The sequence below is a fragment of the Delphinapterus leucas genome, unplaced genomic scaffold, assembly GCF_059928025.1.
Source record: "Delphinapterus leucas isolate spDelLeu-1000000601 "Yukka" unplaced genomic scaffold, BTC_Dleu_Yukka2 spDelLeu_asBTCV2_sq60, whole genome shotgun sequence".
Lineage (NCBI taxonomy): Eukaryota > Metazoa > Chordata > Mammalia > Artiodactyla > Monodontidae > Delphinapterus > Delphinapterus leucas.
The window spans coordinates 372397-389977 of record NW_028322269.1 but is presented as its reverse complement, the minus strand read 5'-3'; the positions used below and the strand labels follow the sequence as shown (position 1 = coordinate 389977).

Here is a 17581-nt window from a genome sequence, read left to right as displayed (position 1 = left end):
ATATAGGAGTCATTAAGCTATGGGTTTTACCTAAGTTAACAGTTAGTGGTAGGGTTTTCTTTCATTCCCAATATTTATTAAAAACTTACTATTGCACTTAGTAATACTATGCTTATTAAAAATTTATTATGGTACTAAGTAATAATATATTTTTATGTCTATGATTTCAACTTTTAGGTACTTTATAATGTGAAAGTGCCACACAGAGCCATTTCAATAATTCGCAAAGTGTTGTCAGATATTCAAAAACATTATCTTAGAGCTTGGTATAAATAATTTCACACTGCTTCCCCCACATAAAATTGTTTTTATTGAATAGTCATTGGTGCCATTTTCCAGTATTGAGGGGCATACTAAGAGTATTATAAAATTAATTTTTGTTTCTATGCTAAGAATATTGTGGTGAATAGAGTTCATGATATTACACAGTATTCTTTTTATTAGAATCTGAAAGAATTGTATTGTGGCTAAGTAATTGCTCAGTTTTAATCTTATGGGTGACATGAAGAATGTAACTGAATAGGGTTTAGTTGTTTTCTTGTTTAGTTTTGTTTAGTTTTGCTTTTGAGTTGGCTGCTAGAAAGCTACAAAGTTTGTCATCTGACTTAAGGAAATATCTAGATAGGAATTATGATATGTAGTTTTAGTACTCTTCTCATTTTGTGTTTTCACTTATGTTTTGCTTTATTCTTGCATCTCTATGTTTAATTTAATACCATATATGTAAATGTAATTTAATACTATATATCATTTAATAATTATATAAATGTAAATATATATCTTTATAAGCTACCTTAAATCAGTCTAGAACAAGGTAGAATATAAATAAAAACATTTAGAATAAAAACAATGAGTTTCCCACCATTTGTCTTGGTGCTATTAAAAGAAAATGGAAACAGTTGTCTGGTAATTAGACTACCACCTTGTTATGATTGTAACTTCTCTTTGAGAACTATTCACAGTTATTATGGTAGGGAATGCACACATAATTTAGTCCAAGGGCCTGGCTGATGCTATCAGACACTTTATAGGTATGTTTGTATAACAGTGGACACGACAGCAGTAGGCTATTTGTAATTTATTTTTTGAATTGTATTTATTTTCTTATACAGCAGGTTCTTATTAGTCATCAATTTTATACACTTCAGTGTATACATGTCAATCCCAATCTCCCAATTCATCACACCATCCCCACCCCCCAGCCGCTTTCCCCGCTTGGGGTCCATACATTTGTTCTCTACATCTGTGTCTCTATTTCTGCCCTGCAAACTGGTTCATCTGTACCATTTTTCTAGGTTCCACATATATGCATTAATATACGATATTTGTTTTTCTCTTTCTGACTTACTTCACTCTGTATGACAGTATCTAGATCCATCCACATCTCAACAAATGATCCAATTTCATTCTTTTTTATGGCTGAGTAATATTCCATTGTATATATGTACCACATCTTCTTTATCCATTCATCTGTCGATGGGCATTTAGGTTGCTTCCATGACCTGGCTATTGTAAACAGTGCTGCAATGAACATTGGGATGCATGTGTCTTTTAGAATTATGGTTTTCTCTGGATGTATGCCCAGTAATGGGATTGCTGGATTATATGGTAATTCTATTTTTAGTTTTTTAAGGAAGCTCCATACTGTTCTCCATAGTGGCTGTATCAATTTACATTCCCACCAACAGTGCAAGAGGGTTCCCTTTTCTCCACACCCTTTCCAGCATTTGTTGTTTGTAGATTTTCTGGTGATGCCTATTCTAACTGGTGTGAGGTGATACTTCATTGTAGTTTTGATTTGCATTTCTCTAATAATTAGTGATGTTGAACAGCTTTTCATGTGCTTCTTGGCTATCTGTATGTCTTCTTTGGAGAAATGTCTATTTAGGTCTTCTGCCCATTTTTGGATTGGGTTGTTTTTTTTTCACACACACACACACACACACACTGTATTTTATTTTTACAAGAGATAAATTAACTGACACCAAGCATTATAAATGGATGACTACAACAAAAGCAACAATGATTGCATTTACCAAACACGAAACACACTCAAACTATATCATAATATTGACATTCAGTCCAGTAATCCTCCACTGTAACAGCTCCTTTACTTTGCAGTGAAAATTGATTTGTATATTTTTTGCCTCTGAGTCCTTGTGGGGTTTTTTTGTTTTATTCAAACAGAAATTCACAAAAATTATAATCATCCTCATCAGTTCACTCAGTCCCATGTAATTTTTTTCCTCTTCATCTTTTGTTAGCACTTTTATGAATTCATCAGTTTTCCATTAGAGTTCTGAAAATGCTTATTCATACTGCAGTATAGTCAGTTACTAGAAACCTGTACTTGTCAGTCTTTTCCATGAATTCCTTGAAGATGAAACCCTTTATAGGAACATATTTGCAAAAGCATCCCAGTGGGTTGTTTGTTTTTTTAATATTGAGCTGCATGAGCTGTTTATATATTTTCGAGATTAATCCTTTGTCCATTGATTAGTTTGCAAATATTTTCTCCCATTCTGAGGGTTGTCTTTTCATCTTGTTTATGGTTTCCTTTGCTGTGCAAAAGCTTTTAAGTTTCATTAGGTCCCATTTGTTTATTTTTGTTTTTATTTCCATTACACTAGGAGGTGTATCCAAAAAGATCTTGCTGTGATTTATGTCAAAGAGTGTTCTTCCTATGTTTTCCTCTAAGAGTTTTATAGTGTCCAGTCTTACATTTAGGTCTCTAATCCATTTTGAGTTTATTTTTGTGTATGGTGTTAGGGAGTGTTCTAATTTCATTCTTTTACATGTAGCTATCCAGTTTTCCCAGCACCATTTATTGAAGAGACTGTCTTTTCTTCATTGTATATCCTTGCCTCCTTTGTCATAGATTAGCTGACCATAGGTGTGTAGGTTTATCTCTGGGCTTTCTATCTTGTTCCATTGATCTATATTTCTGTTTTTGTGCCAGTACCATATTCTCTTGATTACTGTAGCTTTATAGCATAGTCTGAAGTCAGGGAGTCTGATTCCTCCATCTCCATTTTTTTCCCTCAAGACTGCTTTGGCTATTTGGGTCTTTTGTGTCTCCCTACAAATTTTAAGATTTTTTGCTCTGGTTCTGTAAAAAATGCCATTGGTAATTTGATAGGCATTGCACTGAATCTGTAGATTGCTTTGGGTAGTATAGTCATTTACACAATATTGATTCTTCCAATCCAAGAACATGGTATATCTCTCCATCTGTTGGTATCATATTTAATTTCTTTCATCAGTGTCTTATAGTTTTCTGCATACAGGTCTTTTGTCTCCCTAGGTAGGTTTATTCCTAGGTATTTTATTCTTTTTGTTGCAATGGTAAATGAGATTGTTTCCCTAATTTCACTTTCAGATTTTTCATCATTAGTGTATAGGAATGCAAGAGATTTCTGTGCATTAATTTTGTATCCTGCAACTTTACCAAATTCATTGATTAGCTCTAGTAGTTTTCTGGTGGCATCTTTAGGATTCTCTATGTATAGTATCATGTCATCTACAAACAGTGACAGTTTTACTTCTTCTTTTCCAATTTGTATTCCTTTTATTTCTTTTTCTTCTCTGATTGCCATGGCTAGCTCTTCCAAAACTCTGTTGAATAATAGTGGTGAGAGTGGACATCCTTGTCTTGCTCCTGATCTTAGAGGAAATGCTTTCAGTTTTTCACCATTGAGACTGATGTATGCTGTGGGTTTGTCATATATGGCCTTTATTATATTGAGGTAGTTTCCCTCTATGCCCACTCTCTGGAGAGTTTTTATCATAAATGGGTGTTGAATTTTGTCAAAAGCTTTTTCTGCATTTATTGAGATGATCATATCTTTTTTATTGTTCCATTTGTTAATATGGTGTATCACATTGATTGATTTACATATATTGAAGAATCCTTGCATCTCTGGGATAAATCACACTTGATCATGGTGTATGATCCTTTTAACGTGTTGTTGGATTCTGTTTGCTAGTATTTTGTTGAGGATTTTTGCATCGATATTCATGAGTGATATTGGTCTGTAATTTTCTTTTTTTGTAATATCTTTGTCTTGTTTTGGTAACACGGTGATGGTGGCCTCATAGAATGAGTTTGGGAGTGTTCCTTCCTCTGCAATTTTTTGGAGGAGTTTGAGAAGGATGGGTGTTAGCTCTTCTCTAAATGTTTGATTGAATTCACCTGTGAAGCCATCTGGTCCTGGACTTTTGTTTGTTGGAAGATTTTTAATCTCAGTTTCAATTTCATTACTTGTGATTGGTCTGTTCATATTTTCTATTTCTTCCTGGTTCAGTCTTGGAAGATTATACTTTTCTAAGAATTTGTCCATTTCTTCCAGGTTGTCCATTTTATTGGCCTAGAGTTGCTTGTAGTAGTCTCTTAGGATGCTTTGTATTTCTGCAGTGACTGTTGTAACAGTTCCATTTTGAACTGTTGAAACTGTTCCATTTTCATTTCTAATTTATTTATTTGGGTCCTCTCCCTCTTTTTCTTGATGAGTCTGGCTAGTGGTTTATCAATTTTGGTTATCTTCTCAAAGAACCACCTTTTAGTTTTATTGATCTTTGCAATTGTTTTCTTTGTTTCTATTTCATTTATTGTTGCTCTGATCTTTATGATTTCTTTCCTTCTGCTAACTTTGGGTTTTGTTTGTTCTTTTTTCTCTAGTTCCTTTAGGTGTAAGGTTAGGTTGTTTATTTGAGATTTTTCTTGTTTCTTGAGGTAGGCTTGTATAGCTATAAACTTACCTCTTAGAACTGCTTTTGCTGCATCCCATAGGTTTTGGATCATCGTGTTTTCATTGTCATTTGTCTCTAGGTATTTTTTGATTTCTTCTTTGATTTCTTCAGTGATCTCTTGGTTGTTTAGTAACGTATTGTTTAGCCTCCATGTGTTTGTGTTTTTTACATTTTTTTCCCTGTAATTCATTTCTAATCTCATAGCCTTGTGGTCAGAAAAGATGCTTGATATGATTTCAATTTTGTTAAATTTACTGAGGCTTGATTTGTGACCCAAGATGTGATCTATCCTGGAGAATGTTCCATGTGCACTTGAGAAGAAAGTGTAATCTGCTGTTTTTGGATGGAATGTCCTATAAATATCAATGAAGTCCATCTTGTTTAATGTGTCATTTAAAGCTTCTGTGTCCTTATTAATTTTCTGTCTGGATGATCTGTCCATCGGTGTAAGTGAGGTGTTAAAGTCCCCCACTATTATTGTGTTAGTGTTGATTTCCTGTTTTATAGCTGTTAGCATTTGCCTTATGTATTGATGTGCTCCTATGTTGGGTGATATATATTTATAATATTTGTTATATCTTCTTCTTGGATTGATCCCTTGATCATTATGTAGTGTCCTTCCTTGTCTCTTGTAACATTCTTTATTTTAAAGTCTATTTTATCTGATATGAGTATTGCTACTCCAGCTTTCTTTTGATTTCCATTTGCATGGAATATCTTTTTCCATCCCCTCACTTTCAGTGTGTGTCCCTAGGTTTGAAGTGGGTCTCTTGTAGACAGCATATATATGGGTCTTGCTTTTGTATCCATTCAGCAAGCCTGTGTCTTTTGGTTGGAGCATTTAATGTATTCCCGTTTACGGTAATTATTGATATGTATGTTCCTATTACCATTTTCTTAATTGTTTTGGGTTTCTTTTTGTAGGTCATTTTCTTCTCTTGTGTTTCCCACTTAGAGAAGTTCCTTTAGCATTTGTTGTAGAGCTGGTTTGGTGGTGCTGAATTCTCTTAGCTTTTGCTTGTCTGTAAAGCTTTTGATTTCTCCATCGAATCTGAATGAGATCCTTGCCGGGTAGAGTAATCTTGGTTGTAGGTTCTTCCCTTTCATCACTTTAAGTATATCATGCCACTCCCTTCTGGCCTGTAGAGTTTCTGCTGAGAAATCAGCTGTTAACCTTACGGGGATTCCCTTGTATGTTATTTGTCATTTTTCCCTTGCTGCTTTCAATAATTTTTCTTTGTCTTTAATTTTTGCCAATTTGATTACTATGTGTGTCAGTGTTTTTCTCCTTGGGTTTATCCTGTATGGGACTCTCTGTCCTTCCTGGACTTTGGTGGCTATTTCCTTTCCCATGTTAGGGAAGTTTTCGACTATAATCTCTTCAAATATTTTTTCTGGTCCTTTTTCCCTCTCTTCTCCTTTTGGGACCCCTATAGTGCGAATGTTTTTGTGTTTAATGTTGTCCCAGAGGTCTCTTAGGCTGTCTTCATGTCTTTTCATTCTTTCTTCTTTATTCTGTTCCACAGCAGTGAATTCCACCATTTTGTTTTCCAGGTCAGTTATCCGTTCTTCTGCCTTAGTTATTCTGCTATTGATTCCTTCTAGTGTAGTTTTCATTTCAGTTATTGTTTTGTTCATCTCTGTTTGTTTGTTCTAGGTCTTTGTTGAACATTTCTTGCATCTTCTCGATCTTTGCCTCCATTCTTTTTCCGAGGTCCTGGCTCATATTCATTATCATTATTCTGAATTCTTTTTCTGGAAGGTTGCCTATCTCCAGTTCATTTAGTTGTTTTTCTGGGGTTTTATCTTGTTCCTTCATCTGGTACATAGCCCTCTGCCTTTTCATCTTGTCTATCTTTCTGTGAATGTGGTTTTTGTTCCACAGGCTGCAGAATTGTAGTTCTTCTTGCTTCTTCTGTCTTCCCTCTGTATTATTTGTAATTTTATAAGTAGTAATTTATTTGTATTTCTTTTAAAAACATAGCAATGAAAACATATGATCCATGAGCATGTATTCAAAATTTTAGTTCTGCCCTGGATATTTTAATAGTCTTGTTCAAGACTAAAATAAGAATCTAATAAGATTGAAGATTTCACCAATGCCAGCTGATATGATTCTTTCACAAAGCACAAAGCATCTGAAGTGTTTGTGTGAACAAGACAAGCAGGCACAATCTATAAGGTAAAGAAATGAGCTAGTGCCAAATACTCAACAAAAACTGAATAAATATTTATTAACTACTATTTTAAAACTTAAGCACTGACTTAGGGAATTAGTAATGTCATGAGGTACTATGCTGTTACTTCATTGTGGTATCTTTCCTTATGCTTTTGTTTGGATATTGTAATTATATACAGACATTCAATGACCACAAATAAGAAGTGTCTCCTGAAATTAATGTCTCCTTATTTTCATTTATCACTTTCTGAACTATGATAATACTTCACAGTAGATAGATAAAATCATAGTTGGAAAATTATATATTTTAAACAGGTGAAATAGACATATCAACCACAAAGCTTGATTATTATATAAAGTGTTTTATGGAAATCAGGTTTTACTTAAATAGTAATTATTCTTCACAACGTCTGACCTTTCCTTTCTTTTTGTAATATTCCAAGTTCTTTTCTAAGACTAAGGCAGAACAGAAGTGCTTTGAGAGAGGTTGAAACCCATATTGTGGTACTGACAAATGGTCAGTTCAATTTGGCTTAATCAACTTCAGTTCAATCCCCTCTGTGAATATATATTGAGCATCAGAGTGGTCAGAGAATAAAGAGATAAGTAAGGCACAGACATTATCCCCAAGGGGCTCAAGATGTATATTATGATGTGATACTTAGGGGTGAATATAGTTTACTGAAATAAAGGAGACTTTTCTGAACTGGCTCTTAAATGCACAAAGGCTTTTATGATGCAAGCAAATTACAGACTCTGAGTTACTCCATATAGGAGGCAGCAGGAACAAAGGCAAAGAGCTAGAAAGCTCGTGGGGAAGAGGGGGAATGCCAGGCTAACTGAGGCCAACTTGGGTTTCAAGTGATCCTAGCCATTGGCTCTATCACTTCCAGAAAGAGCACTTACTGTAATGGACAATGATTCAGAGATTGGGGAGGCAGATGAGAAACCTGTCATCGAGCTGGACGATGAGTTTTAGTGACAATTATCAGAACAAAGTTAGTGGTAATGGGATTGGAGACACACTAAATTAGATTTGCCATGCAGTTGAGACTAAAAAATGAAAAGACTATTATAACTTCCCAACACAATTATCATTGACTTGTAGGCTATTGCTTATGTCAGCCATCAGTAAACTATGGCCCAAGGGTGAAATCCAGCCCACGACCTGTTTTGAGCTTGAGTTAGGAGTGATTTTTATACTTTCTAAATGGTTGAAACAAATCAAAATTTAAAAAATATTTCATGACAAGTGAAAATTATACAAAAGTCAAATTTCAGTGTACAGAAATAAAGTCTTATTGGAACACAGCCATGTTCATTTGTATATATATTGTCTGTAGCTGCTTTTGCAGTACAATGGCAGAGCTGACTAGTTGCAATAGGGAGTGTGTGGTCCAGAATATCTAAAATAGTTACTATCTGGACCTTCACAGAAAACTTTGCTGACCTCTGGCTTAAGTAGTTAATGATGCATTAGCATCACCAACTTTATAGATATTGTGCATGTGTTCATTCAAAACAGCTCAGCTGGACTGAGCTGATGAAACATTCCAACTAAGAATATCAGCACTGCTTACCATTACAGAGAATGGGCAATGAGTTGGACATCTACTATTAATCGGTCCATGGTGGTGGTGTTAGGAAAGCGTTTGTTCTAGTAAACTTTCCTCTGAAGCACTGTGAGCCTTGACTTATGGTTCTCCAGTGCTTGCCATGTGGTTTATTTGTGGTAGTATGTTTTTTCCTCTCCTCTTTTTGTTGTTGTTTCTGCTGCTTTTCTTTCTTATACTATTCTAGAAAAAGACACATTAAGAAGTGATAATGATAATGCACCTCTGGACTTGTCTTCTGGCAATTTGGAGATTATAAAAATATAACCATATTTTAACTGCTATATTCACCTGCTACATTCACCGTCTAATTACACATCCTCAATTGAAAAGAAAAATCATAGAAAGAAATCTGATACCACTGAAGCTATTAGAATTTATCCAGTCTGTCTGAAGGTGGTTTTATAAGAGCAGGTTCATGTAAGTTTCAACAGGCCCCAGTAATGATTGGACAAGTGTTTATGTGCAGGAAGAGGTTAGTTACACAAGTGTCTGTTGATATGTAAAATAGATTTATTCCTCCATTTTACTTATTTTTTTTAGCACACTTCTACTACATCTAATTTGGAGCAATTCAGTATAGAATCACTTGCTGAGAGAGCAAACAAAAAAAGTAATTAAGAAACAGGGTGAATCAGTTTGAAAATCAATCTCATACAGACTGGGAAGGGAAGAGATAATGTTTCAAATGAAAAAATCTCAGTAATGTGGTCATTACCATTCTTATTAATAATTAAAATAATGATGATAATAATAATAGTCCTTACTATTTGTACAATGATTTTCTACTGGGCAGCTCAAAGTAATGAAATACTTCATCATTTTTATCTCTAAGAGCTCATCAACTTAGGAAGGGTCTGGAATTCTTATCCTTGTTTTTCATATGGAGAAAATAAGGGAGAGAAGTGAATCTGCTGGTACCACACTATACAGTAGGTTGGTGGTCAGAAACAGAAACATACTCTCTTAACTGTTTATTCAAAGTGTTTTTGATGGATTCTCTTTTTTCTTTATCCCATACTATCCCTATTATTTCCCTCAAAGCCACCAAAGACAGAGCATCCCTAAAATAGTTTTGAAAGGTGGGAGACAGGAAAAGAAGACACAGCAGTACCTCAAACAAGATAGTGATAGGAACTCCATGAAGAGACATGTATAACCGTCCTCGTTACTTTCTCTCTCTCTCATTTAATTCGAAAGCCATGATTTTTTTTAAATCCATCATAACATAAAAAGTACCTAAATTAAAATTAAAGTTGCTCTCTCACTTCTGTTATTCCACTTCTTACTGTTAAAAATTTTGTGTGTCTTTCTATATACTTCACTATGCACCTACACATATAGCTTTATTGTACAAAAACTGGAACATAGTATGCATATTATTCTGCAATATTTTTTCATTAAAATATATCATTGACATTTTGCATGTTAATATGGGTAGCTCTACCTCATCAATTTAATGGCTGCATTGTTTTAATTTTCTGTCTTGATTAAGAGTTATTGTAGAATAAATAGAACTTCTGTCTTATATTTCACAGTTCTACATATTCTTTTGATGATTATCAATATCAATTGTTTCCTACATTTACAAATTCATATTCTTCATCTGACATGTGTTGAAACTAGTTGAGAAGCCCTTCCCTCCCCATATTCCCTCCAAACTTTTGCTTATGTCTGCTATATGCATCTCCTTTCTTCTGCAAGAAATGAATAGCAAGCATTCAGGCATGAAGGAACAGGAGTCAATTTGTAAGTTTCTTACGCATGTTTTCACGTAAGAAGTGTGCAGAAGAGAAGTGGAGAAGTCTTTTTATATTACAGTAATTGTCATTGTAGGAACAGGTGCTTGGAATCCCACTCAAGGGAGAACTGGAGATGGAAGAGATTGGGGAGAGAAAGATAGTTTCCTCGGCTACAGCCCCATGGGGATATCACAGAAATAAGGGAGGAGACCAAGTAGAGTCCCTGGAGCCTTCCACTACATTCCAGTGACTTCAGCAGGGCAGAGTCATGTAGCGATGAAACTGTTGACTTCTGCAACAGTGTTCCCACCAAACAGGACATTGAGACAGAGCCAAGATGGGATGATGGTATGCCAGGGACCAGAATGATTATGTCACTTCCTGGTCTTGTATCATCAGGAAACAGAGTTCTCTTGATTTCTGTAAGCAACGATTATTTACTGTGAAATGCTTCACAGTTTCCGAGAAGTTTTCACATTCATGATCTCATTCTGGGTCCCACAGTCAACCATGTGCTTTAAACAGAATGGGTAGGCTGTCTCTTATTGACAGATGGACAAACTTAGTTCAGAGTCTAAATAACTTGTCCAAGCTGGTAAGGAAAGGGCTGGACTTGGAATTCTCTTTATTCTGAAGCAACCCCAGGTGCTCATTCAGGATAGCACTTCCCTTTCCCTCAGTTCTTGTACCAGACTGCTCTGGAGATAAGAACACATGCCTTGACTCTACCAACGTGCTAAATACCTCAAGAAATTTAAAATAACAGCATCGTATTTAAACAACTTGGCCAACTCTGACTTATTTCATTTTCCCTAACTTTTGAGTTTGTTTAGCAGCTATTTTAACACAAGGGAATGACAGCTTTACTAATCAAACAAAAATCAGGTTGATCAACATTTTTCAGTAACATGTATTTTTGAAGGCAGAACAAATGGGAGAGGTTGAGGAAGTTTCATGCAGAAGGGATTTCCTGCAGCATTGCTGAAATTTAGAGGTAAGTATTAGCTCAAACACTCAGGTTCTTTAGAAGAGACCTCTGGTTATCTCTTATGTGTATCTTCTAAGTTTGTTTCAGAAAAATAGTAAGAGAATAGAATTAGAAGCTCTGCCCTCAACCTAATATGGTTCAAACTGTAACATATATCATAGGCCATTTAAGATTCTACAGTGGAAGTGCCCGACTTGGTATCTTGCACATAGCTGGCTCAGCAAATCATAGCTAACTCTTAAATAGCACTTTCTACATGCGAGGCACTGTTGTAGGCACTTTACATACAGTAATTCATTTAATCCTTACAACAATCCTATAAGATTGTACTATCATTATCATCTTCATTTTTTGAATGAGGAAACTGAGATACAGAGAAGTCAAATTACCTGCCTAAGGTCAAGCAACCAGAGCCAGGAATGGTTTCAGCAGCCAGGGATTAGGGTGTGTTCTAAAACAAAACAGTACTCTTCCTTCTAACTGAGTGTCCTGAATTAGTTCCCCAGGAATATCTACTTCACCTAAGGAGTGGGTATGGGTGTGCACTGTAATATAATCCATCGTTTGCTTTCTTTCTCAGGCCAGCTGTGGTGAGGGCCAGGAGGAGAGCTTGTTTGGAGCCCTGGGTTATTGGCCTCATCACCTTTATATCCCTGATTGTCCTGGCAGTGTGCATCGGACTCATCGTTCATTATGTGAGATACAGTAAGTATGGGTTGCCCTGGCATCAAGTGATTTACCTCAAATATTTCCTGATTATATACCTGTTTTGATTTGCCTCAAGCTTATTCATTCATTTCTATAATTTGTTTGCATAGCTGGTACAAAGGACTCTTCACCAGCCTTGTTACTCATTTAATCCTCACAAGCCAAAGAGGATTCTTTCTTCTATCTTTGATGTAGCAATACTTCCTGCTGGGAATAGCATGCTAGTTTTCATATTCATTAACAGCAATAATCAAGTCTTAATTAAGGGAAAACCATAGGAAAGCTACAGTCCAATGTTTGGAGTTGTTTGAGGTCATAGGACAATCATCTTGATTTAAAATAACTCCAACTCATTGAAATCCCGACAGCTCAATAAATTGTACAATCAGGGATCATAGGGAAGTAGGCTCTATTTTGTACTAGTAAGTCGGGAAAATGCTTATAGTAATATATTGTTGAATAAATGCCTATTCGTTATTTTAAAATCATCTTGGTATATATTGCAAGTGATTAAAGGAGATAGGATATGCTGAGAATATTAATTACAAAGAGGTTCACTCTGTGGTAATCAGGTACCTCCCTGCTAGATGAACCCTGAACACTGCTATGTTATTAGAAAGGTCCCCAGGGTACTTCAGAACTGTTCTTCTAGGGCATAACAACCCTTCTGAAGTTTCCTTCTTACTCTGTCTCAGGTTTTAATTTGTTGACTCCACTTTGACCTATTTGTTTAATATCTCCCTTAGTGACTAGATAATGCTTTGATGTTCAAGACCCTGTAACCAAAGAAGCTAATCACTGGATTCTAATTGAATTGGGAATTTGTAGCAGTTGCTTTTTTGTAAAGAGAGATGGTGATCTGTAAATTGGTTATCTTCTACTAGCAGACACAAATCCAATCTCAATTTCCTAAACAAGGTGGATTATTCCTGAAAGAAAAAGTATTCAAAGATTTTTTTTTGGGGGGGGGTAGAATTTGCCCACATGCAGTTCTTTGAATTTGGACTATCTGCATTTTGATAATTTCTCTGGAGCATGTTTTTTAGTATAAAAAGAATAGCTAAAATAACTTTATAATTTTACAGTTCTGTTCTGAATATATTAAGTCCCATTATGTTGTAAGCATCATTATTCCTCTCCATGGACGCCTATGTTTTACTCATTTTTATATTTCTAGAACTTATTAAAGAACTTATTAGGCGCATATTAGATAATTAATGTTTACTGAATACTGAATGATAAAAATAAATGAATTATACCTACGATATTTTCTTGGGGCATATTTTGGTTTGTCTGACTTAACAAGGAATTCCTAGTCATGTTAGGGATCTTATTACTTCAGTGAGAGAAAATGTTCTTACTACTTCTCCTTTGCCTCTTCCCAAGCCAAGTATTACAAGGCTTACAAATCTTACTCATATGCATACAATAAAAACCTGGTAAGATTTCAGTAACCTGTTCCTGTGTACCCTATTGTTGGGATGATCAGCTGAGTAATATGGAACACACAACGTCCACGGCCCACACACCACACCTGAATAAACAGCAATTGTTATGATATGTGTTACTGTCATATTTGTGATCTGTCTTTTGTTTAGAGATATAACCTAAGAACAGAGTAGATATAACACATGAGAATTTAGGTGCTGGCACGCCTAGATAACCAAACTGAGCCAAACAAATCTATTGTAGAAACAGGCAGATAAAGATGGAGGTGATCAGACTGCATCATTTTGGCATAAAACCCAGGACAGCATAGAACTGTGTGTTCAGTTTTTATCCAGTGGCCTTTGGGACTGCGTTTCTGTCCCTTTTGTGATTTGACTGACAGCAGGTGAATCTATTATGAACATCACTGTAGGTTATAGAATCACAAAGCTGTTAGAAAATTATCAGCAAACTCATGTTCATCCTTATTTTTCTTTTCTGTTAATATTCTCAATAATATTTTTCAACAACTGCACATGCCATATAATTCTGGTAACTGGAAATATGTTTTGACACCTAGCAACCTATTTGAGTCTATCAGGCAAATTAAAATATTGACTATAGATAAGTTGTTCATTTGGTTGAAGCATATAAAATTGCTGATATTTGACCATTTTTAACCTATATAAATGGCAATTTCAAATAATTCAATCTAATAACGAAAAGAAACAGGTCTAAGGATGTAGAAGAGTATATTTTCCTCCTCTTTAGAACCTTACTATTCAACATGTGGTTAGGTACCAGCAACATCCGCCTCATCTAGGAGTTTGTTAGGAATGCAGAATCTTGGGCCCAACTTTATTTCTTTAATTAATTTTTATTGGAGTATAGTTGATTTACAGTGTTGTGTAGTTTCTGCCGTACAGCAAAGTGAATCAGTTATACGTATTCATATATCCACTTTTTAAAATTCTATTCTCATATAGGTCATTACAGAGTATTGAATAGAGTTCCCTGTGCTATACAGTAGGTTCTTATTAGTTATCTATTTTATATCTAGTAGTGAGTATATGTCAATCCCAATCTCCCAATTTATCCCTCCCCCCATTTCCCCCTTGGTAACCATAAATTTGTTTTCTACATCTGTGACTCTATTTCTGTTTTGTAAATAGGTTCACTTGTACCATTATTTAAAATTCCACATATAAGCAATATCATATGATATTTGTCTTTGTCTGACTTCACTCAGTATGACAATTTCTAGGTCCATCCATGTCACTGCCAATGGCATTATTTCATTCTTTTTTATGGCTTTCTTATTCCACTGTGTATATGTACCACCTCTTCTTTATCCATTCCTCTGTCAATGGACATTTAGGTTGCTTCCATGTATTGTAATAGTAAATTTACAATACAATACAACTTACAATACAACACAATAGCTATTGCAAATAGTACTGCAATGAACATTGGGGTATGTGTATCTTTTTGAATTATGGTTTTCTCCAGATACATGTTGGGCCCAACTTTAGACCTAAAGTAAACTATTGGTCAATATTTAGATAAATTTAAAATGTTACTTGAAATTATGTATATTGTGATCTGCTTGCATTTCAGGTCAAACAGTCCTCAGGGCAAGGGCAAGGTCATTCAGTGAAAGAGAGGGAGAAAGGCAAATCCTCCCTAGACCCTCACTTAAGTGGCTAATGCTCAGGAGACCCTGACCTTTCAGTGTCATCCATCTCCTTTATGCATAACCAACCCCTCCCCAGGCCTTGTCCGAGTCTGACCAGAGGTTTCCCTTTCTGTCCCAACAAATCCTCTGGATGGCTAGAACGTTCTTTTGGAATTTACTGGTAGTTTTTTTTTTTTCTTATATAACTCTCATGTAAAACTAGAGATTTCTCCTATAGTCTCAGTGAGTGTATTTGGTTTTTTCCACTCCAAGAAGCAATATATAATGAAAATTTGTGCTTTGGGAATTAGACCTTAGCTTGAAACCCAGTTCAGTCTTTTCCGGCCATGTCATGTTAAGGTTGGGCAATTTATTTACACTTCTGAGATGGTAGTCCTTATCTGTTAAATGTGGATAATACTACTTTCTTATGGGAGTTATTTTAAATTGAATGAGATATGCAAATATGCTTGGGACACAGGTGTCTAATGTTAGTTTCCTTTCCCTCTGGGGTTTAAGTGAGGGAAAGGTTGAGAAGAGAGCATCTGAGATTGATGAGGCACACTCCATTTTCCTATCATAACCATACGCAACCATCATGTTCCAGATGCTTGGCACAGAGTCTCTCACAGAAAAGATAGTCAGCTGAATATTCATGGAATGAATCTTCTGAGCTCTGTGCTTGCTTCATGTACAGGAGGGTAGAGGAAAAGCTTGAATTGTTGCACTAATTCTTCAGCAGACCAAAAACATGGGCTGCTTGAACTGGATGCAGAAAGTGGAGACAATGGCTAAAGAAACAGACAAACAAATTCCTATGGCTGGTGGGAGAAAATAAATAGAGTGACAAGGGAACCAGGTGAAACTAAGTAGTGTCTCTGGAGGGTTATGTCCAGTGGCAACTCTACCTCCTTAAATTTTTATATACTGAGCTCCTAACATTTTAATCCCTACCCTCATCTCCTTATCCAAAATAAATATTCTTACACTAGAGTCCCTATGGCAAGAATTGATGTGTAGTTTATGGAATTGGAAGAAATCTACTTTTAAAATATAAAAATGCATTTACTCTTGGGAAGCTTCTGAATCTATTCCTGTTGATATGCTCAGATGGTGTGACTTACTGCTTTTTGTGGCTTATTCAGGAATGGATAACACATGACTAATTAGCCTACAGGAACACCAAGCATTTCACATGGCTTTTATACTCTAAATCTTATGATGATGAACGTTGTTGTCTTTTACTTTGAGATAACCATGAAGGTCAGAACAGGATGATAGAGATGTTGACCAGGGTAGCATTGTTTCCTGTCTCAGTCTGTCTAGCAACTACCAAATGGGGAAATGATGATGCTTTACACACATCTGATAAAAAGTATGATGAGTTTTTTCCTCTATCCTTGTAGATAAAAAGACAACCTACAATTACTATAGCACATTGCCATTTACCAGTGACAAACTATATGGTGAGTTCGGAAAAGAGGCTTCTAAAAATTTCACAGAAATGAGCCAGAAAATTGAATCAATGGTAAGCATTTTATTCCCACTTCTAGGGTATTTGCTATCACTTTTTACCATAATTTTTAGTATCCTAGCTTCTCAAACATCCATTCAACTGATCTTGTATATCTTGCAAAATGGGGAGAGGCCCTACCTGAGAGATATAAGACAAAACTAACAATACATGAATTGGAGGAATATGTCTTACAGGGCTAAACCTAGTGACGTTTAGCCATTTCTTTTTGTACCTCCTACTCACCCTTCCTTAGCTAGTGCTACAGTATTGATCAGCAGAGTCTAGAAATTCTGAGAATGTTAGGGTGACCCAAGATACAGTTGTTGTATCATTGATTTCCTAAAGAAGAGACCTTTAGCAAAAGGACACAAGATTGAAACTATTCAGACACATACTTGAGAAGTATCTTAGTATTTTAAAATATCCAACCTTGGACAAGTTTTTGGTACATAAGTCTATAGGAAATCCTTGGATATTCATCTTTATCGTTAGGGCATCAACATTCATCCTGAGGAATGAACTGAATATTTTAAATAGTGGAAAATTTAGCAGTATAGGCCAAAAAAGCAAGAGCCTGGGTGATGACTTCTCTTCATTGTCAGACTACTTAGAGAATAATTTAGACTTTTCCTGGTAGTCTGTGAAGTAATTAGTGAAATGATGTGATGGAAAGCACCCTAAACTAGGAGTTGGGACACCTAGCTCTAGTACCATTTACTAGCCAGTGATGTGTCATTGACATATCTCTTTATCATTCTGGAAAAATTCTCTTATGTGAAAATTAAGGCACTAGACTAGAAAATTTCCAAATTGTCTTCCAGTTCCAATATCCTGAGTGAGAACAGAATGGCAGTGGCCCACCTAGAAACTGCCTGGTAGACTAGGAGCCTGAGGATTTGGATACTTTGCTGAGGAGAGGGTCAAATCCTGGTTGTATTTGTACTTGTAAACACCAAACCAGGGAAATATCAAATAAGCTCTTT

At 35.6% G+C, this 17581-nt stretch overlaps 1 protein-coding gene across 7 annotated transcripts in view; it reads left to right on the top strand.

Moving 5' to 3' along the window:
• The window catches only part of TMPRSS11E (transmembrane serine protease 11E), a 50241-nt gene that overhangs the window by 9999 nt on the left and 22661 nt on the right, over positions 1 to 17581 (top strand). For 2 of the 7 annotated variants that reach the window (XM_030760152.2, XM_089906066.1), the window contains exons 2-3: positions 11852 to 11976; positions 16489 to 16610. In XM_030760152.2, the coding sequence (XP_030616012.2) occupies positions 11852 to 11976; positions 16489 to 16610 (247 nt within the window). Of the gene's footprint in view, positions 1 to 11187; positions 11278 to 11851; positions 11977 to 16488; positions 16611 to 17581 lie in introns of those variants that run through there. The other 5 variants (XM_089906072.1, XM_089906068.1, XM_089906069.1 and 2 more) reach the window with 4 other exon arrangements.